At 39.0% G+C, this 22,882-nt stretch overlaps 1 protein-coding gene across 1 annotated transcript; it reads left to right on the top strand.

Annotated features, from left to right (window-relative positions):
* Positions 1 to 21: 21 nt before the first annotated feature.
* LOC122779541 (progesterone-induced-blocking factor 1-like) lies at positions 22 to 21,029 on the top strand. The gene is made up of 18 exons (XM_044042011.1): positions 22 to 588; positions 1,000 to 1,100; positions 1,251 to 1,449; positions 1,544 to 1,663; positions 3,002 to 3,135; positions 3,697 to 3,805; positions 3,925 to 4,044; positions 4,138 to 4,199; positions 4,370 to 4,495; positions 5,075 to 5,173; positions 9,765 to 9,930; positions 12,219 to 12,369; positions 13,036 to 13,126; positions 14,496 to 14,598; positions 17,342 to 17,472; positions 18,687 to 18,771; positions 20,381 to 20,560; positions 20,854 to 21,029. Exons 1-18 carry the CDS (start codon positions 322 to 324, stop codon positions 20,905 to 20,907), a joined length of 2,298 nt encoding a protein of 765 aa, XP_043897946.1. The 5' UTR covers positions 22 to 321; the 3' UTR covers positions 20,908 to 21,029.
* The last annotated feature ends 1,853 nt before the right edge of the window (positions 21,030 to 22,882 follow it).

Here is a 22,882-nt window from a genome sequence, read left to right as displayed (position 1 = left end):
ACGTCATTTTCTACAGAGGGCGCTGTAGCTAAAAGCACCAATACTTGAAACAGTGGCGGTTAGCAGGCGGCTCGGAGCGGGACCCTTGAAAACGAAAACAATTCCCCGTGTGTGCGGTTATCAGCTCCCCGTAAGTAGCGGGTATGCTGTTTAAAGAGTATTTTACCTATCCCCCTTTTTAATAAAGTAAAAAGGTTTTGTTTTTAAACGAAAGAGGCATACATAGTGGTTAGTGGTTTGTTGGCGTTTCTCTGCCAACAAACCGCTGCATGTGTGTGTAGCTAAACGTTAGCGACAGAAACAGGAGGTATAGCGTCAAGAATGCCTCCCAAGAAGTATCAGCTGAAGACGGCAGCGGCCAATGCTTCCACCTCGCTGGAGCCCGAGTCTGAGGACATCAGCCTGGAGACGACCGTGCCCACCACCGAGGATGTGTCCTCGTCCGACGAGCAGCGGGGCGGCTCCCAGAAGCCGACCCGTCAGCTGTTGGAGAGGAAAGAGCTGCTGTACAGCGTCCAGCTACTGAAGATCGAGCTGTCTCAGAAAAATCTCACCATAGACAACATGAAGGCCGACCACATGTCCAAGGTGAGGGGGATATTCAGTCTGACCCAGAGGAATAATAATATAGATAGGGCTGCAACTAACGATTATTATCTTGATTAATCAAGCACTTGTTTGGTCCCTATACTGTCAGAAAATGTTGAAAAATGCAACATTACAAACGGCAACTATAGATGATGTGAGTATTGATAATAAAAGAAATAATGGTAATTCAGTAAATGAATAAAACTAATAAGAAGATATACGAATGGATACGAGTGAACTAGAATATAATAATAGATGTACAAAGTAAACAGAAGATCTGATAAGAGTTATGTGACAAAATTATTAACCTGTGACTTTCATTATCCTTGAAGGAATCACAGGCTTGTGTGGCAGAGTTATTATTACAGCAGTAATTTGTCTGTGTCTGTGATCGTTGCATGTCTGTTTCAGATTGATGAGATGGAGGAGAAGCTGAATGACACCATACATCAGAAACAAGTGTTGGCCCTGAGACTGGACAGCCAGCTGAAACTCGCTCAGGAAGAAAGCAGGTACAGTAAGAAAGGTGGACGGTGGAGAAATTATGACATTCTCAAATGCCTAGTGATTCAGTTTTAATGATGACTTTGTTATATGGAACAAAACAACCTTATTCACATTTAAGAAACTGAAAAATAAAATAAAAGGCCTGTCTTCTATAGAAGGGAGCAGGCTCTGCGGAAGCAGGAGATGGAGACCCTTCTGCTCAAGCAGCAGCAGCTGGAGGAGACAAACCGACAGCTGTGTGAAAAGGCTGGAGAGCTGCGGAAGTCTCTCAGGGATCTGGAAATCTCCCAGGACAAGTACCAGGAGCTCCGTGACCTCCCTGAAGACACTATCTCCATACAGGAATACGTAGCTGTAAGTGTGGTGATTCTCTTCCTGATTGTAACCAGAAAGCTCAGTGCTCAGGGAGCATGGTGAATTTTCTTTTTTGTGTAATATGTGTCTCTAGATGCGTTTCTATGAGGTGGTGACTCCTCTCCGGGCTCAGCTGGCAGAGCTCAGTGTTAAGAAGGGCAGTTTGTCTGAAGAGCTGGTCACACACAGAAGTCAGATGAAGGCTTTGATGGAGGTACCAAACACACACACCCACACATACACACACACTGGTTTCCATGACTCCAGAGGACATTGCAATTACTTACATTAATTTCCTGGTGACTTACTCTAACCTAATTACTACTGGAGAATTTTTATTAAAAAATAAATAAAATTGATTTTTGGAAGCTTCTAATCCAGTGGTTCTCAAATTTTTATGTCAAGTACCACCTGAGAAAATATTGACGTCTTGAAGTAACACCATTATCACCAACGTTAAAATACAGTGGTGTAAATAGGCCGAGCAAAGTCAGCTACAGACTTTTCACAGGAGGCAGATTTATTCCCGATAAGATCTCTCATCATCCTCCTCTTCCTCACTAATACTTCACATACTGGTATAGTAAAATTAGATGGAGATGGAGCGAGAGATAAGGTGACTCTTATTATAATTTCAAATTATTATCATTATTAGTATTATTATTTTGTTTAATTTTCAATGAATTCCAGTCAAAATCATCAGTTCCACTTTGATCACATAGAACAGTATTTGTGATTTTTCCTCCAAGTACCACCAGAGGGAGCTCACGTACCACTGGTGGTACACATGCCAGAATTTGAGAACCATGGGGTCTAATTGATTTAAAATCTTGAGGATAAGCATCACAATTATTACATTAATTGATTTCTTTTCACACCTCTAATACTCGGTGTCAACCGCTGTCATTTTTATTTATGAGGTTAAAATTCATAGACTGTTACTTTTAACACTGATTGCGCCACCTGTGCATCATTGTCTTCCATCCTGTCAATATTCATTATTTAGTGTCTGTGTAAGTTGGTTACAGATCAGAGGAGTCTGTGATGAAATGAGACAATGAATGATGATTCATCTGGAGGCAGGGTCAGAATCTGGCAAATGTAGCCTGTAACCAGCCCCGGGCTGCTGTGTGTAGGTGTACTGACATATAAGGAATGTGTTTGTGGTACAAGACCAAACAAGTGACAAGTAACAATGCCATAACACTTCATTTTGAAGTTGTTACTGAACAGATGCTTGTTTCCTGATACCACTGAGCATGCAATTTAGTCATTAACTCAAGGTCATTTCAGGACAACGATGAGATGTTTGCAAGGAGAGTGTCTGCTGCATCTGTATGACACTACAAGCTACAATGCTCCTGGAAGTGTTTTAAACAAGTATGGTATTAATAAAAAATAAGATTTTGAAGAGTCCGAAGATGCTTTACCGTTAAAATCACAAGTCGTCACATTCGAAGATATAAAAGCATAATTTTCATTAAAAGCCAGCTTGAAATTGGCGCAGTGTCCCTGTCATATGAAGTCTGTAAACGTGTATGCGTATCTGCAGAGCTACGAGGAGGAGCGGCGACTGCGTGCTGAGCTGGAGTTGAGGAGCCAGAGACTGACACTGGAACTGGCTGATACCAAGCAGCAGATCCAGGAAGGAGACTACCGCCTCGTCAACTACCCGAACATCAAACGGTGCATGTGTGATAGTATGAGAGAACCAGAGATATATAGATTTCTTCTTTTCGATTGACAAACCTGTTGCTCAACATTTTCCTCTCATGTCTTGCACCTGTTGGATTTTCTTAGGTCATGAACACAGTCATAAAAAAGGAAAAAAATAAATCTCCCTGTTTGTTTCAGCGGACGCTGAAATGGACCACCTCCCTTTCTTGTTCCTCTCAGTAGTTTTAAAGTTTTAAAACCTTCTTTCTCCTAAATTGACTAAACGTAGTGAGAACATACAATAAACAAGCTTACAGAAGGATACTGATCTTGATATCAAGGCCTTAAAATAAACAAGGAACAGAACTGGCTGAAGGTTTATGGTTTCCATGGAGACATGTGGACCCTTTTGTGGCTCTTTAAGTTTTGTCAAGCAACAGTTATCAGAATGTCAAAGCACTGAAGAATAAATTCTGGATACTGTAAATGGATGAAACTCACTCAGTAGATTAATGAATTCTATTACTCCTCCATGTTCATGATGTGGATATTTAAGTTGTGACTTAACCCCTTTCTCTCTGCTATTTACAGAGATTGTGACAGCTTTGAACGAGAGCTGAGGGAGTTAAAGAGGAGATTTGAAACACTGGACCTGACTCACACTGCAGTGACCAGAGAAAGGGACTCACTCAGTAAAGAGGTGCTTCACAAGTCTCGAGCACACACTGACAACATGTTTCATCTTCAGGATTCTCACTGAATTCATGTTTGCTGTGTGCTGTCATCATTTCTTTAATTTGTCCCATACTTTTCCACCAGGTGGCAACATTGCAGCAGACAGTGACTTTACTAGAGAAAGACAAGGACTACCTCCATAGGCAGAACATGGAGCTAAATGTCCGCTGTGCACATGAAGAGGACCGCCTAGAAAGACTTCAGGTCCTCAAAGATCAGCTTGGAGGATCATCTAACTCCAAAGTAATAGGATGAAGGCCTCTAACGTAACTTTCACTTCCTGTCTCTATGTCACAGGTGCAATTAGAAGACACCAAGAGGGCCAGGGAGGACACCTATGAAAAATATGTAGCATCCAGGTCAGGCTCTTCACTCATTGTTCTCATCTAATCTTTATAAGCTCTAACTTCTGTAGAAAATCACCCACTTTTGGTATAAGTGATTTCATCTGCCAGCAAAACGATCTGACTTGTAACAAGAAATTGTACAAGGCACTTCATTTAATTAACTCTCCTTCTTTCTGCTACAGAGACCACTATAAGATGGAGTATGAGAACAAGTTAAGAGAGGAGTTGGAGAACATCAGGCTGAAAACCCATCAGGAGATTGACAACCTGCAGAGAACCTCCAGGGAGATGTACGAGAGAGAGAACAGGTACCTTCACCATTTAAATCTGACTGAAGAAACACGTGTAAATATCAGGGCTATTTAAACCAAAGGAATAGGCCAATTTTATTAATGATGTGTATTAAAATGTCTTTATTTGTTTGCTTGTCTGAAATCATGAGGTAATATTTTACATGCAAGAGGATTTAGCAAGTAGTAAAAATACAGTACATCTTAAATAATTACTGTATAAATAAATTATTATTTTCATGATCGGTTAATCTGTCGATTATTTGATTCCATGTTTCCCAAACCTCAAAATGATGACTTTCTCAAATGTCTGCTTTTGTCCACAAACCAAAACATTTAAGAAGCTGCAAAGTTGGAGTAATTATTGAAAAAACATTAAAACCGATTAATTAATTGATTATCAAGATCTTTGGCGATTAATTTATTTATCGATTAATCAAGTAATCTTTCCAGTATCACCAAAATAAAGGCAAATACCGACATAACCTTAAAACAACAAAGATGTGTTTTATATTTACAGCACAACACAAGCAGAACCCTCTGCACAAGTGTTGAGAGCATCCTTTTAACGGTCTGCGTGCGTTTTTGTTTTACCAGGAATCTGCGTGAGGCCAGAGACGATGCAGTGCTGGAGAAAGACAGAGCTGTGGCAGCTGAGAGAGAGACTCAGTCCAGATACGATCAGCTGCTGGAACAGTGAGTTTTACCATCCATCACACACATGGTATAACTCGATACAGGTGTCCAGTCCATAGTTTATTTATTCCTCTTTTCTTCTTTCTTTTATGCTTTTTCCTTTATGGCTGCTAAACTTCATTGTACTTTATTGAGACAGTGACCGAAATCCAATCAAACAATCGAACATTACATGTATGGCATTTTTCATAAATTACAGTACAAAGTGCTTAACATACCAAGGCCAAAGTTATATAATTAGATCGTTTTATTGTGATCTTTAATATTCCCTTAATTGCTGCTTCTGATGAAGTTGTTTTACCTCATTATGCAGTACTGCTGAGTAGTGCAGCAGTATCACTGTTTATTGCAGATAATTCGCTTAAATGCCACTTTATTAGGTACACTGGCCACCTACTAATGTGACAGCCGATGTGGTCTTCCTGCACTGTAGCCCATCATCTGCACACCTGGCTTGTAATGAGTGCTTCTTTGACTTATGGTTGCATCCAACAACCTGCACCAGTCTCGCTGTTTTCCTCTAAGATCTGGCATCACAGCAAGGCATTTGGCCCAGAGAACTGCAGCCCACTGGATATTTTTTAGTCTTTTTTCCGACCTTTTGTCTCTAGAGATGGTTGTGTGTGAAAATCCCCGTAGATCAGCAGTTTATTAAATACTCAGACCAGCCCATCTGGTATCAACCTAAATGCACTGAAGTTGCTGCTCTGTGATTGGCTGATTTGGATATTTGTTTTAACAAGCACTTAAAGCAGTACATAATACATGGCTTGGGAGCGTGTCTTACATTAATCTGAAGTGGCAAAGCATCTAGTCAGTAACTTGTCAGATAAATGCAGTGTAATGTATAAAACATGTAACAACAGGAAACAACACCACTAAAAGCTACTGTTTTTAATAACAAGCACGTTCAGTCAACGTTAAGTCCACCTTGAGCCCAAAGCTCTTGGATACAATAGTGTTTGAATCATCAAGCAGGATTGTGTCATCAGTGGAGCATGACCACTGGCGATGTAGCATTAAAGCAAACACTGTGTTCAGCAGCACTGGTGGTCCTCAGGGAGTTAAACACTCCCAAGTGTAAGCCCCCCCCCCCACATACATCTGCTGCACTTAAAGATCCAATGAAAGGATATTGTCATTATACAACTGAAATTTGCGAGGTCAAATGGAGGAGTTGATCTGAGCCCGGAGGAAAACCCACGCAGACATGTGGGAGAACATGCAAACTCTGCATAGATAGGTCCCAGACCGTGAATCACACTCGGTGTATAATTTTCTTTGCATTTTTTGGAGCCTTAGAATAAGTCATTTATTGGAAAACACACCCAAGTAAAGACTCACCTACTGGGAAAACACAACAGATTGTGCATTTTGAAATGAAAGTCACTGCTCAAATGTTCCGAGAACATCAGTCTTTCTGGTGTACGAGGCCCACTTAAGTTTAAGGGAAAGGGAGAAGTGAGCGAACTCTGCATTTACACGACTCTTGGCGAGTCACTGTTAATACTCATTTACAGTGGAAAGTAAACGGAGTTCACCTGAGGTGACCAACGGTTAAACTGTCACGAGCCAACTGGAACAGATTTTACCTGTATATCATCCCATTATTTTCAATCAATCCCTTGTCTTTGTTGGCCAAACATCAATTGGAAGCACTTTTTGCGTTTGTCCTGAGCCAAAATAGCGCACCGCATAAATTGAACATAATCACCGCACTCATTAGTGACAACATTTTTAAACGTACAATTAGATTTATGGGTCACGTAAGATCACGCTCACTTACCGTCAGCAGAAATGCCTCTTGCTGATGTGTGAGCCCGTCGCAGGCTGTCACTGGGTGCAGTGGGACTGTTGTAGTTGTTGTTTACCAGCTCTTACTTAAGAGCACATGGACATGTTTTTAAGAGCCGTCCAAAGGTTACATATTATAAGTCAGAGGTCAGTTTAGTACGAGCTGGTCTTACTGGCCTACTTGGTGGGAGTAAAATACTTTCAGTGAAAGTAGAATGCAAAGGAGAGGTTCTTATTGAACTCAGGCTGACAGTTTAAAGTGAAATGAGTTGCAATTCCATAGTAAGACCTTGTGTATTTTTTTGTTGTTGCATTTATTTATTTATTCATGTCCTCTTGGTGCCTCTGGGTCATGGTCATGTAGAAAGTTTCAAATTTTGCACATAAACTGTGACTTACACAGAAACACACATGCAAATATCACACATACATCTCTTCTGCAAACAATGCTATACGAAAACAGACAGATTCAGCTATCATACTCGCATTTAACTTAGAAATGAGCTTGACAATATTATGTGATCATCACATACCTAAGTAAGTTTTTCACATATGATCATCACATACCTAAGTACGTTTTTAATGAGGTTTATCAGTAATAAAAGGGAAATGAATAAATACAAATGGAATAGAATCAGAATATAAATACATATAAATGCATATTGTGAATATAAACACTATGTACACAAATGGAATATATGGTAAACACTGTTTTTGTACTGTATTTCTCCTGCATACATGCTGGTATGTATCAAGTTATGTGTGTTAGGCAAACGCGCGCACACACACACACAAATCAGTGACTATCGATTTATGATAAATAGATTTGATTGGGGCTGCAACTAATGATTATTTTCATAAACAATATTTTCTTTGATTTCTTTAATATGTGGAGAAAATAAACCAGGACATTTTGACATCTACGAAGCTGAAAAATTGTTTTAATTCTTCAAAAAACACTCAAACCGATGAATTGATTGTCACTATAGTTGACGATCCATTTAGTAATTGATTAATAGTCGATTCAACGAGTAATTGTTTTGAGTTCCATTAAGTTAAACAGCCTAATCTAAAATTAATCTAAAGCCCAAAATTCAAATCGTAGCCTTAAACCTAACCAAGGACCAGATGTTGGTCTCCACAGGGGACTATACTGGTCCTGACTAGCTCAGTGCAGAAAAGCTCCTGAAGAGGTAACGAATGTGCACACACACACACACACTCACACATGTAGACATGCAGCAACAGCAGCCGCAGTAGTAGTAGTCGTAGTGTCCCTGTCCTGCGTTACTACTACATGCCAGTCATTTCTCCAGATCCAAACCACCAGCTGTTGGAATTTCCACACATGCAGACAAACACACACATGCACGTCACTCTCCCTCTCTCTCTCTCTCTCTCTCTCTCTCTCTCTCTCTCTCTCTCCCCGTCTCTTTGCAGCGATCACGTTGCCTCGCTGCGTCGCATCACAGGCCAGCAACGACAGATGCTAGCCACAAGCCCTTAACACCTAACCCCACGCACGTCCCTATTTTTGGGGCAAAGAATGAAGCAGACAAGCTTGAAATGGCGTCAGATGATCATAGCGTAGAGAACCGGCTTGAATCTCAGTGCTCCGTTTCAGAATGCCAGTTATGGCAATCATCTCCTCAACAAAGTATTGAATACAGTTTTCCATGTTCAACTTTGTCGTGGACAAAAACATGTCCCCATGGAATTTCTACTGGGAACTAAAATTGCTATTTAAGAGGAGAGAAAAAAACATTTTCACTCTCTTAGGGACGTTTTGCCTCTTTGAATCTAGATTGCGGTGGCCATTCATGAACGAAGGCGTAATATGCCGGCCATGTGTACACGTCTGTCACTGTGAGCACACAGCTAAGGCCTGCGCTCTATGGATGATGAAATTCTATCAGGTCAGCTGTAATCGAGAGTTATTAATATTATCCAGAGAACATCTACAGTGGGACAGAGCCTCTGTGTGTGTTTGTGTTTGAACTCTGCCTGAAGAAGCACACACGGCTCACACAATTATACTGATTAAGTTAATTTTTACTCTATAAAATGTCTTTAAAAGGTTTTCATGTTGCTTTGCTAACATCCAACCAACCGTTGAAACCCCAAATATCCTCAATTTAATATGAGGCAAGCAGTAAATTATCATAAAACTATCTCTAATCAAAATTATAAGCCTATTATATTGTTGTGCTCTTGGCAAACTGTCTCCGTGTCATGTTTTGTGTGAGCTTTCTCACTCGCACGCATTTTTGTGACGAGGCTTTGACAGTATCATCTGTATCATCTGAGAGTTGCTACCCACTTAATAAGAAACATCTTCCTCCAGCTGCCAGGTAGAATCATGGATGATCAAATGAGACCAAACTTTGCTGCGAGCAACATTGACAAATATTCTTCTGTCACCAGATGATTTAAGGCCTGGCGTAGCTCTTGTGTGATTTGGTGTCATGCTGTAGATATCGAGCCTCTTAGCACTTAGCAAACATGCAAACTTCCCCCCAAATGATTATTGCGCAAGGCAGAACACTGTCAAAACAAACATGTCATTGTGTAGATTATCACTAGAATGCGATTATATTCCTATGAAGGACAACGTTGCATCATGTGCCAGGTACATGTCTGAGCTTAGCCAGGAGTTTACTGTCCACATCTCTGTCTGCACCAAAACAAATGAGCTCACACTTACTCATTTCTTTTTTTTGTCTTTTCAAGGAACTGACTAGCATTCACATTCACCGAGGTGTGTAATGTGCCTGTGTTTGTGTCTCCGTCCACGCAGGTACCGTCATCTCCAGCTGGGAACTGACAGCCGGGTAGCCGAGCTCTCAAACCAGGCCAAGCTGCACTCCTTCGAAGCCGAACGTGCTCAGATGGTCAAGGAGGAGACGGCGAAGTCTCTGGCACAGTGTCAGGTGGAGTGTGAGAAACAGCAGAAGAAACTGGAGGTACTCCTAAAATAAACCAAAAAAAGGATTGTTGCATATACCCAGTTACAAGTCCTGCCCAGTTTCCAATTAATTTGGAATAAATAATGATGGAGGTGAACGAGGGATTTCAAAGACCCACTGAAATAACAGCGACAGACTGTTGCAACTCCCGTTATCCCTGGAGCTGATTGAGTACAACAAAGGATACTGATTTGTAAAGTGTCCTGTGGTGCTGCAGAATAAACTGCTGCAACTGATACTGTCACTAATCTGTCATAATCAGCTCTTTAATGCCGACCCCTTGTTTGGGAAGCAGAAGCACTAATGTAGAAGGATTAGCAGATATGCCAAATACAAATCCTCCTTTTGCCACATTATCAAATAAATTACAGTAAAACGTATTATGATGATAATGACATGAAAACGTTTACAAAAGCAAACTCTTCAATCCTGTTGTCCAGGTGCAGTTTAGTTAGTTTGTATGTTTTTAGACTAATTAAAACAGGCTCTCTGGTTTTTCAGCTTCATAAATGTGAATATTTGAAGAAAAAAGAATCAAAAAATAATAATTTTACTTTGTGGACGAAAAGAGACGTTTTAGATCTTCACTATTTAGAGAGTTGGGGAAACACAGATGATCATTTTATGGCCCTAACAACGGACTGATTCAACAAGAAAGTATATGAAAATAAAGGTATTTGTAGCCCTAAAGGACAAATTGTATTAATGATTATAGTCACCTATTCTCCGTCAACTGTTTGTAATCAGGCTTAAAGTCCTGTGTCATGTGTTACACATTCGTTCATTCCTCATTCTTATGCTTGCATTGACGGGTTGTTGTTTCTAGAATGTTTCATAAATCTCAGTCTTGATGTTCTGTTGTACTCTTCACCAACATTATGAAAGCCAGAATCGGCAGTAAGTAAAATACTTGCTGCAAATATCACATGAATGAAAGCAACCAAATCAAAACTCATAGCCTTTAAAGATTTGTTTTGCTTAGAATTATGTCTTTTTTGCTCTTTCTTTCTGTACTGTGGCTCCATTACTGTCTCTGTCCTTAGTCCCAAACCTACACATTATTATTGATGTATTAATGAACCAAGATCAGGTCCATTTCCTCACCTTTATTGAACCCTGTCCTGCTTAACTGAGCGACAAACACTATGTACGTGATTCAGTGATGCGTTGCACACACTTGCGCATTTTTCGTTCCTTACAAGCAAGTGAACAGTTCAACTGTTGGCATCTTAGTTTGTTGCTCAGCTTTCATTTTGTTCCAGTTCTTCCTTTCATGGACTTTTTCTTCTTCTTTTTTTAGCTTCTCTGTCTTTGTCAGTGTGGGAAAATGAGAAACAGTGAATCGCAAAATGCTTTGTAGGAAAACATTTCTATATTTACCATAACAGTTACTCTGGAGGACAAATCGTAAAAAAAAAAAACCAACAATTTGGTTTTAGTTGATAAATGACACTTGAATGAAATAATCGATTCATCTGTTGATTATTTTCTCGATTAATCGCCTGGTCCATAAAATATCAGAAAACGTTGATCAGTGTTTGTCAAACCTGGAAATTATGATGTTCTCAAATGTCTTGTTTTGTCACGAACCAAAATGATTCAGTTTAAATTATTTCTTTATTACGTGGAAAATATTCACATTTAAGAAGCTGAAACAACCAGAAATCTGGTTTTAATCATGAAAAAAGCTTCAAACCAATGAATCGATTATCAAAATAGTTGACGATTACTTTAGTTATTGATTAATTTGCTAAGTAATTGTAATTGAGTAATTGTTTCAGATCTATACAGATACAGATTAGATTATAATCTTTTATCCATCATTTCATTAGAAAAGACAGAATGTGCTGGTACTAGGACCGCAAGTAACGATTATGTTCATTGAATATTTTCTTGATTAATCCTCAGTTATTAGGTCCAAAATAAATTAATGTTTCCCAAACCTTGAAATGAAATTATTTCAAATGTCATGTTTTTTCCCCACAAACCAGAATTATTCAGTTTCACTGATTTGATCGTTCTATAGAACAAAGAATACCAGGAAATATTCACATTTGAGAAGCTGAATGATCAGAGAGCTTATTATTAATAAAAAAAAAGAAGTACTCAACCAATTAAACAACTATTAAAATTATCGCTGCAGCCCTATACAGAACTGTACTACAATAATACAGTGCAATAACTGACAGTAACTTTATTTCCCTGGAGAATATTTTGTTCAAGTTGAAAAGCTACTCTTCTTCTTCTTGTATCTCTCTCTCCCTCTCTCCCTCTCCCTCTCTCAGCTCCTCACTCAGGAGTTTTACAGGCTGCAGACGTCATCAGACAAGCGGGTCGCGGAGCTGCAAGCTCGGAATGCCGAGCAGGCTTCTCGCCTGGAGACATACGAAAAACTGGAGCAGGAGTTAGATCAAGTCACAATGCAGGCTGCTGAGAGTAAGCATGTAATGCTACCTTGCTCAAGCCCATGACGTTACAATAGAACAACAAACAAACAAGGAAAACAGATACTGTACACATGTCATGGACATCACCAGGGCTTTAAAAACGTGTGTGATACAAGTCGAGATGTAAGGAAAATCATTTGTTGCTTTGAAAGTGTGATCAAGGGACCTTGAGAAATTTGATGGAACAGGACTTTTCTTTCATTTTTAAAGTCTAAAATGTCTTGTGTGTGATATTCAGGTGGGGTAATTGGCATACATTGAACATACAACCCATAAGTATGTTTGCATATATGTATAATCATTTTTAAAAATCATTTGTTTGATTTTCATAGCCTTAGAATAAGCCCTGTCTACTTTAAGCATTGGCTTGCTTTATAGATGCCACCATCTTGTGCTGTCATGTTTCTGCAGCAGTGTTTATAACTTTCATGTTGATGATGTGCTTAGGAAAGAATGGAATAAGAGGAGTCCCCTCTGTTTGTTGCTCTCTGCAGTTTCAACAGAGAGCAACATATGAGATGACAATGTTAATGTGTAGTTTTAGACTAGTTTTTACTTGGTGATCCCTTCAAAAATTCTGAAAGAACAGAATATGGTTATCAAATTGGTCATGGAGTTATATAAAGACTTGTTGTTTACGTTTGTTTGTCTCCAGTTGAGGACGAAGAGGAGGCAGAGAGAGTTTTGTTCTCATATGGCTATGGAGCCAATGTTCCCACAACGGCCAAAAGAAGACTAAAGCAGAGGTACAGCACATGATTTATTTCAAATATGAGATCATGCAACGGGAGATGTCATAAAAAGAAGAATGTTTTATTTTTTGTAAGCTAAACAAATCAACCTTTCAGTCATTTAATTTGCATGGTTTCTTGTATATTTTTAATGCAACACTTATAACTTAAAATAGCAGCTTCAAAAACTTGTGATAGGGTGAATGGAGCCTCTTTCACTCCCATTCTTCGTCTGCCCTGCACCATGTACTGTATGTTTAATGAGCAGGTAGGAAAACTGTGTGCCTTAATAATAGTCTGCGGGGTCTGTAAAAAAAAAAAAAGAGAATTGGAATTGGTTTGCTATAGACACAGCATGTTGTGTTAATATTTTACACATGGATTTTTCTCAACAAAATTCATGTCGGCTTTAATTCTTCTGCTGTCTCTCCTTAGGTTTTGTTTTTATCCGTGTTTGTCTGTTTGTTTGTGTGTCAGTGAGCAGCAGAACTCACAAAATAAAATAAAAGGATGGATTTTTATCAAATATTCTTGATGTAAATTATGGCCCAAGGAAGAAATGATTGGATTTTGAAGAAAAACAAAAACAAGACTTGTTTACTTTGTGCAATAACTGAGCAGCCTTAGTGGACGTTTGCACTCTCTTGAGTGCTTTCTCTTCTACCTTTCACATTGTATTATTATGGCATGCTGTATGTTATCCGTGTATTATTTTCTGGCTGAATTGATTTGTTGATTGGCCCCTAAACTTGTGAAAAAAACCAGTCATTGTTTTAGGGCTGAAACAATTATTCGATTAATCGATTTTTAATAGATTAATAAATTAATCGATTTAGTAATCGATAAAACGGTATGAGTGTTTTTAAGGAATTAAAACAAACAGCTTAAATGTGAATATTTTCTGATTTCTGTGCTCCATATAACAAATAATTTATAGTTTAGAATAGATTTTGGACAAAACAAGACATTTGAGAACATCATCCTTTCTAGGTTTGAGAAACACTGATCAGTATTTTATGGACAAAACTATTTGATTCATCAAGAAAATAATTGAGAGATTAATCGATTATTAATCTCTTATGTAAATAATCGATTAATCTGAAACGATTATGAAAATAATCGCAAGTTGCAGCCCTATAATAATTGTTGTGGCTCCACTGTCACCCTCATTGTCTTTTTATACTCTCATTAGGAATCGACATGTTGAAGAATCCTCTAATATTTTCCGCACACAAATCTTTGATTCAAAGCATGTACTGCGTGTGCAGCCATAAACCTCTGCTATGACTACACAAACATCATGGAAATTACACGCTAGTGTAAACTTGTTTGTGTTATCATGTTTTGGAATTTTCACGACTGTGTTTGTGTGGCTGTCATGCAGCGTTCACCTGGCCCGCAGGGTGTTACAGCTCGAGCGGCAGAACACGACACTGAGGAGAGAGCTGGAGAGACACGAGTCACAGTCGGGACGGATATCCGAGGAGGTAAACTAACCCATACCAACGTGAATGTAAGTGTGAATGTAAAACCAAAAGCAAAAAAGGTAGCCATTCAAATCATAGTGACTGCGATCAAAGGTTACAATGATTTATTTCTTCTGGCTTTTGCTTCTCTCTAATGACATAACAGTTATTATCACAGAGCTAAGCTCTGGAGCTCGTCTTTGATCGTTCTCCGTTTCTTTTCTCACACACAGCTGCTCTTCTGAGTCAGTAGCAAAAGTACACGTAATTGTTCTCAAAGAGAGACTCAGTCATGACACGACTGAGAGTTGCTTTTTTATTTCTCTGAAAGGAAGACATTGGCCACAAAATGACAATTTTATTCTAATTCAGCAGCTTGTGCGGTTGAGTGCCACATACTGCGATCTATTCTAAACTTTTCTAAAGGTCTTTAACAATGGCAACGCTGAGTTTCCGCCTTTTTAACTCGTGTCAGTAAACTGACAGTTTGTTTAAGAACTCAGACCCAGCATGTGAAAAGTGAAAATCTTAAGTCTTCACACTTGTCATACTTGTCAGCAGAGCCAAAAAACTGTGACGGCCATGCTCTTCACTCGCCCCACCAACAACACACCGACTGCAACGATCACTGAGGCTTTTGTTGCATTTGCACGCTGTGTGCATGTGCAACAACTAAGACTTTAATTTTAGGTGTGTGTCTATGTTTCATCACGTGTCTAACACTCGTGCTAAGATTGTAAAAATCATCCAACGTGAGTTTTACTTCTAAGAATGACACCTCAGCTCGTGAGCTTGTGTGTTTAGTGCTTGTTTTTTGTTTTTTTTAATAGTATTATTATTATTATTGTTATTGTTGTTGTAGTCTCACTGAGAGCAGACAGGAGAGAGAAGGCTGGGCAGACTTTGACCTAATGAGCCATAGGCCATTCAACTGTCATCTATGACTGACTGCTACTCATGTTGAACACCTCATGATTCATCGAGTATGAAAGGAAAGGGTGAACAATTATACATCCCATTCACTGGCACGGGCAAGGGTGTTAACCACTTAACCACCCACACCGGTTCCCTGACTAACTATTCTCCTTACCCTCCCAGCCAGTTCTGCTCACTGCTGGCTGTAAAAGTGGTTTAATGTGTAACACCCAAACATTATCTATTGTTTCACAGACGTTTAACCAAGATACAGGTACAGAACATGCACTCTTGTAAGGGATCGTTACAACACTGTAAATGGGCTTTTATGTCATCAAAGGCAAGGAGGAGGTTGTTAAGTTTTTGAATTTGTGTTGCATTTTCTTCTTTATTTCTTCCTTTTTATGTTTGCAATTTGGAGACGTGTCTGAAACCCTCCAGGTTCTTGAAAAGTGGCATTTTCCATGCAGTAATATATGTATTTAATTATTAAAAATTAACATAAAAGCAAACGTCAAAATGTCAACACGACACATGACAACATACTGTAAAAAATGTAAGCTTAATTTGTTTACATTAAAAAAACTACAAAATAACTAAAGTGATAACAGACTAATGTTAGGTTTCAGATTTGCATACATATTTACTTACATATGTTTTTTAGGTATTGCATTATACATCATGTTTTTTCATCCTGTAAAAATATATCACCATTAGGAAAGGGATGCTTTTCGTTAGTGGCTCTTGCAAAATTGTGTCTTTGTCAATGCGGCTCCAAATGAACGCAAGGTTCAGCACCGATCTAAGATATATTAGAATTGGCGACTTTCATGTTGACGTCTCACTGCTGTTATTTTTAATTGACTAAATGTTTAATATACTTTATTATTAGGCATTTAAATCTGAAATTTGACTTGTATAATTAGATTTGCAGAACAATTACGACAGATATCGGCAAAATAGACAACCAAATCACATCAAACAAAACAGTTAGGTTTCCCCTTGAGCTTGGGATTGGTGTTTAATTTTAGGATTCACCGATGCACACGAGTGAGTCAGTCTGATCCTAGTAAATGTTGCAACCATGTGTCTCCAATCTGTATTCTCCGTTCAGGGCACGATTAGTGTCGGAGACAATATTATTAACTAGCCTTAACATGTCCATGCAAAGAGTTCCTCCAGGGGTTGGCTTAAAGTCTCTGAACAGTTTTGGACTGTTGAGGAGTGGACAAACACTTGTACCATGTCATATTACAGTGTTGCAAAGAGCAGAAAAAAACTGTTGCATGCTTCACTATGCACATAAAATGTAAAGAAAAATGAGCTGAAGCATTTGATCTGAGTCATGTTGTGGGCTGTTTATTTCTTTCCTTTATGGAAGAAGAATATTTGTGACACAGTTGGTGAATAACGGCTGCAGGTGGAACATGCAACAGCACAAACATGTTGTTAACAGCTTCATAGTCTAAAATGACTGAATCGGACTGGTATCGGTATCGGCAGATACTGGAGTTTGTGATATTGGTATTGACACAAAGAAGTGGTATCGTGCCATCCTTACTTTGTCCCAAAAGATTGAAGTTCGCGGAGGAAAGTGGATTCTCTGCTTTGTCATGTTCAGTATGTTTTTTTCAGGTTAACAAGTGATCCTCCATAAGCCTTAAGTATTTATATGAGAATACCTTTGTCTTTGTCTGTTTTCTCTGTGAATAACTATGTAGTCATGAGATGTGTTATTAAATGTGTGTGTTGGAGGAGGAGGGGGGGAGGGAGTGAGGGGTGGTGCAGGGGAAGTTATAGTTCCTATAATGACTCAGCCATGCAAATGCATTTTTTTTTCTTTTGTCAGTTGTCGGCAGCCAATCGTCTGTTGGAGCAGACGCAGCAGCCCTATAGCTACCTGATCGAGACCGCCCGACAAAAGGAGGCACAGATCGGCGCGCTGAAGGAACGCGTCTCGTCGCTTGAGGACGACGTGAGGTACATGAACAGAAGTGCACATTCTCACATGTCTCTATTCAGCACATGAACATAAAAGAATATCAACGCACAAGCTTTTACTTGATTGAAGACCATTAAGTCTTTTGTTTTGTGGTTATATACTGTATCTTGTAAGTTAATCATCCTGGCAGCAGGCCATACCTCCCCACCCATTGCTGTTTTTTCAGCCCTGTTTACTTTTGTAATCCTCTCTCTCTCTCTTTCTCTCTCTCTCCTTATCACACACCTTACTCATTCTGCCGTTGTGCAAACCTGCACGCATTTGTTTATGCACAAGAAGTGATCGTTTTTGACATGAGCACATGCATGTACAGTAGAGCGACCTGGCTCTGACCTAAATCGTCGCTAGTCCCCAATCTGCATTTTGACCTGGGTAATATGCAAACGCACAGACTGCAGGTTTTCTCTTGCTGCTTCACAACTAGCGAGCGCTCACCTGGGGCAAGTAGGAGTGCAAAAAAAGAAAAAATAAGAAGAAAAATAACAAAACACTCCTGACACTATCTTCTCATGCGTCACATGATTGACAGTGACATTGAAATTTCTTCTGTGGTTGTGTTTAACAGTGCATATCACTGAGTTTCTTATGTAATACAGCAATTACACTCAAAAACCATTTGAAAATATTTCAAATATTAGTTTCAGGTCATTTTCTGTCCATAATTTTCAGTTTATCCATTTTTTATTTTGTTTTCTACATGGATTGTTTTTCCACCGGATAGAGACACAAACCAAGAATTCCAATGCATTGATTACTAGTTTATTTCTGTATAATACAACTTAAAAAAAACAACAAAAAGACATAACAGTAACAGAGGGTGTGTATGTAAGATATATTACACACACGTCTAAGTCGTGTGCCTTTACATGACACCTATGTGTGAATGCCACACATTCATACCTGCTGAGTTGACCCAGACCTGACCCTCATTTAAGGCAGAACTCATTCTAAAAGCCAATTGGCATTTACTGTACAGAATATACATTACACTAATTATACAACCTTCACAAAACCCTGCCTTACGGAATTACATAAGCAGGTGGCATATGACAGGACTGACTTGTTCAGTGAGTTACCCTAGACTCACTCAGAATATCACAACGTAGTCATTATAACCTGCAATAAGAACAGTAATATTTCTTCTGTAAACTCCCACACCCTCCACATTGTATCTTTTTGGTGTGAACCACAGTTCTCTGAGGAAAGAGCGGAATGGTCTGCAGCAGGTGAAGAACAACATGGCCGCCGATCTGGAGCGACTCCTTAACCATCAAGAGGTACACGTGATGATCTGTAAATTGGGACATAAAATCATAAAAACATCCTTAAATGTCTTGATTTGTCTACAAACCAAAGAGTAGCAAATTAACTACAGATTAATCACATCTAACAACAAAAAAAATCAAGTCACAGTTATTATTTATTTGTTTTAAGTGATTTAAGTTCAGTGATTAATAATCAATGAACTGGTGTGACCCTACTTTTAACATGTGATATTATCCACTGTGATGTTATGGAGCTGTAAAAGCTATATTCAGTTACTATATTAGTAAGAAATACCTCTGTGTTAATCAAGATTTAGTTTGGAAAAAAATATTACAAAACGTAACACTAACCTGTGAATCTGGGAGAAGCTTCAGTCACTTTTTTCCCTGTTCTCCATTTTAGTAAAATACAACAACAATATTTTCATTGTAGCTGCAACCAAAGACTATTTTCCATTGAAGTGGTGTATGAAATATAAAACAACTGTTTCTGTATCTTTACAATATCTATATACCATATATTCTGTCATTGTGTATAAAAAAATATTTACTTATGTGCCTTACTACTTTTCCTTAATCTTATCTGATCTTATCTCATTTCATCTTACTGTAGGTTATCCTATCTTCGTCTTAGCTTACCTTATCTTTCAAATGGCCGTGCAGTTTCCTTTAACTCGCAGACAGTATTTATCTGTCTTGTTTTGTTTTATCCACAACCTGAAAAATACATTTTACAACATTTTATTCTCAACAAATATTTTGTGTACTTACTTGTATAATGACAAATAATCAGAGTGAATTTGTAGTTGGACTCTTCACCCACTAACAGGAAAGAGAGCTGGGTTGAGACCGCCTTGAGGCCGATGATGCATTGTTGCAATTTCTTTTCTTTTTTTTCTTTTTTTTTTTAAACCTTTAAACAAACAGGCTTTTTATTGCACTGTGTTACACTGTTTCCTCCAAGATTGCGTGTGCCCGTATGTGCACACACGTGGGAGTCTACACCCCCCCCTCTTAAACCAGCCGTTTGCTGTATGAAGTATGTGCCCTGTCACAGACAGCTGTTCCTTAGCCTGGCTGTTTGGGATGCCACCAGGGTGCGTGTGTGTGCTCGTGCGTGTGTGACATGCCGGGGCTCATGTCCTCAGGAGTGATAAATAGAACCGTGAAATGGCCCGGAGTCCTCCAACTCTGCCCTGCTACCACCACTGCGGACCCTTGGGCTTGTCGAGCTTATTGCAAATTTTCCCTCAGTTGGTCTTGGAAGAGTTCAACTGTGGCATCGGACAGACATTTCACCAGATGTATATGTTTTCTTTTGATTTTAAAAAATTCAATTAGAATTACACACATACAACCAATACTCACATTTGGGAAAATTATCATGTCATAGCCCATAACCTCTGTCGTGTGTGTGTGCGTGTGTGTGCGTGCATGCATATGTATGTATACATATACATATGTATGTACATATATATATATATATATATATATATATATATATATTGCCATGTGTTGCCATGTGTTGCCATGTTTACCAAACTTTCACCCATTTATTTTTCTTTGAGTTTGAGTTATTGTTGTGCTTATCTCAGATTGTACGTGCGGTGTTGTTGTGCAGGAGTTAGCCGTGATGAAGCAGGTCCTGATCAGAATGCAGTCCGGAGAGGGAGACTCTCTGGACCTGCTGGACACAGCCAAACCTAGCGTCACGACCTTTGGTGCAGGAAAACAGCAGACCAAGCGTATCAACAAGGCCGCAGTGGAGGAGTCGCCAAACAAACCCAAACCCATTGTATTTGTAAGTGACTAATATTGGTAACACCCTTGTATGAGTCACACCACCTGAACCTGTCCAGACAGACGTTCACACAAAGGGGCACTAAAGTTTCTCTCGAAATGACAAATTGCTTTTGACACTTGGTTTTCATTCAATGTTTTCAGTGTAATCACCCGAGTAAAGATATGCCGTAGAATACCATATTTCCTTTGGATCATAAAAGAGTCAGCAGCCATTTGTTGTCACACATCGAAGACTTTTCTGACCTTACCTTTTCTTACCCCTTTCTCTTTGTCTCCCCAACTCATTTACAGACCAATAAACAAGTTCCGGACTGGTACCAAAAGCCGAAGCAGAGGCACAAATAAACAGCCGTTTATTTTACTGCTGATGTTAATTGTCGAGCACTCAGGTCAAACTGTCTTTCAATTTGTCAAAAATGTTTGTATTTAAAACCTGTGAATTACACTTTTATACAAAAACGCAGAAACCTGTTGTTGTCCATGTTTTGTTCTCCACCTTGGTAACAGATTATTCAGAGAGGATAAATTCTCCACGTACTGGTCCAAAACCAGAGGTAGTACCTTCCACGGGGTACACATTCCTAACTAACTGACTGCCCAAGAATTTCTCTTTCTTGGCAGCACTCGGTTTTATTAGGTCTGTCTATCATTATTTCTTCATCTTTTCCAGGTTTGCAGATACTGGTGGCCACAAACAGCATTTGAAGGAAGCTTAGCCCTTGATTTGCCCAAGCTGAGGCTCCTTTGGCTTTAAATATAGACATAGCAGGCATACCTTTTATCATTTCAGACCATGTTCTTATCGGTGTCATATTAAACATGGCCAGATGACTGCTGCGTTTGTCACTTTTCCCCATCGGAGTGCCTTTTCTAAATCGACCCTGTAGTACGGCACAATACACCGCCTGATTATCTTGTTATACTTGATAACTAGAGCAAACATCACATCAGAACTTAAAGCGTGCCTGTCACTTGTATGTCTTATCGATTTATGTACACATTGCACAATGTGTTGGATATCTGCAGGCCCCCTTTATCTCTAAATTTCAATAGCTCAATGTATTTTCCATAATAGAGCACAAGGTGTGAAAATGTGTGACTGTGCGTCCTAAACAAAAGGGTTCTCTTATTTTAAAATCGTTTTAATAAAAGAGCACTCCGCAATCTCGGTGGGAGGTAATACTTATTTGAATTGTTAGGATATTAAATATCACTGCTTCTGCTGCGTTGATTGTGGCTATTCTTATTTTGTCGTATGCCTTTCCGAGAAATATGCTGCCTCCAGACACGTGCGGAACTCTTGGGATTCTCCAGAGAGACTGAATGTGTGAACACAAATGTCCGCTGAAGTCGCTCTGGAGATTCTTCTGCCAGCTTCTCGTGAGTGAGAACACAGCAGGGAAAACTCAGAAGAATCCACAGCGAGTGAAAGTGCAAGTGTCCTGCTTCGTCCAAGCTCAAGCCCCCACATCCTCCTGCTGTTGTGAACACGTCTCAACCAGACAACGTCCTGCTGCTGTCGTTATACGTAAGTGGCAAACCCACACAGTTCATGTATGAAAACAACATGAGAAAACCACACCAGTGTTTCCCAAACTTCTTACAAGCCCATTTTTTACCCATTTTTTTTTAAAGACTGCAAACTATTGTGACCCAAATCACAAAATAAATTATGATTGGGGAAAATTTGCTATATCTGTTGCACTTGTTGACATTTTTGGTAAATGAAATACAACTCCATTTTATGCATGTTATTTCAAACATACACAAAAAAATGGAACTAAAAGGTTGGGGAACATTCTGTCTAAGGATCCCCCAAAAAAATCCCCCACCACCTGTCTGTGGGTCCCGACCCATTCTTTGGAATAACTGACCTATAACGGTTATATGTGTCAAAATAGACATTTGTCTGATGGTAGCTTTAACTGTTTATAATGAATATATATAGATATAATATAGATATAGGTATAGATACCCAACATATACTGTAACACATACATTTCAACTTAAATGCAGTATTAATGGTCTATATAATGTATGTTTTATTTTAAGTTTTTTTAGTACTTGTTTATATTTTGGTGTTAAAATGTACAAGATAGATGGATGATACTTTATTGTACTCAACAACTTGTAAACAACACTAGACCTTAAATAAACGAAGGAAAACAACATTATATAATGTTAGAGAGAGAAGTCATCCTGAATGCTACTGTTAAGAGTTGTGATTGGGACTGAGACAGATAACCAGATTAGATTTGGAGCACAAAATGAGCTGGTAACTGGTCGATGATCTAATGCAAGAAAATGTTTTTCTTTTAAA

The sequence above is a fragment of the Solea senegalensis genome, linkage group LG1 (genome assembly GCF_019176455.1).
Source record: "Solea senegalensis isolate Sse05_10M linkage group LG1, IFAPA_SoseM_1, whole genome shotgun sequence".
NCBI lineage: Eukaryota > Metazoa > Chordata > Actinopteri > Pleuronectiformes > Soleidae > Solea > Solea senegalensis.
Note: the sequence above shows the minus strand (reverse complement) of the source record. Positions and strands in the feature narration are given on the sequence as shown.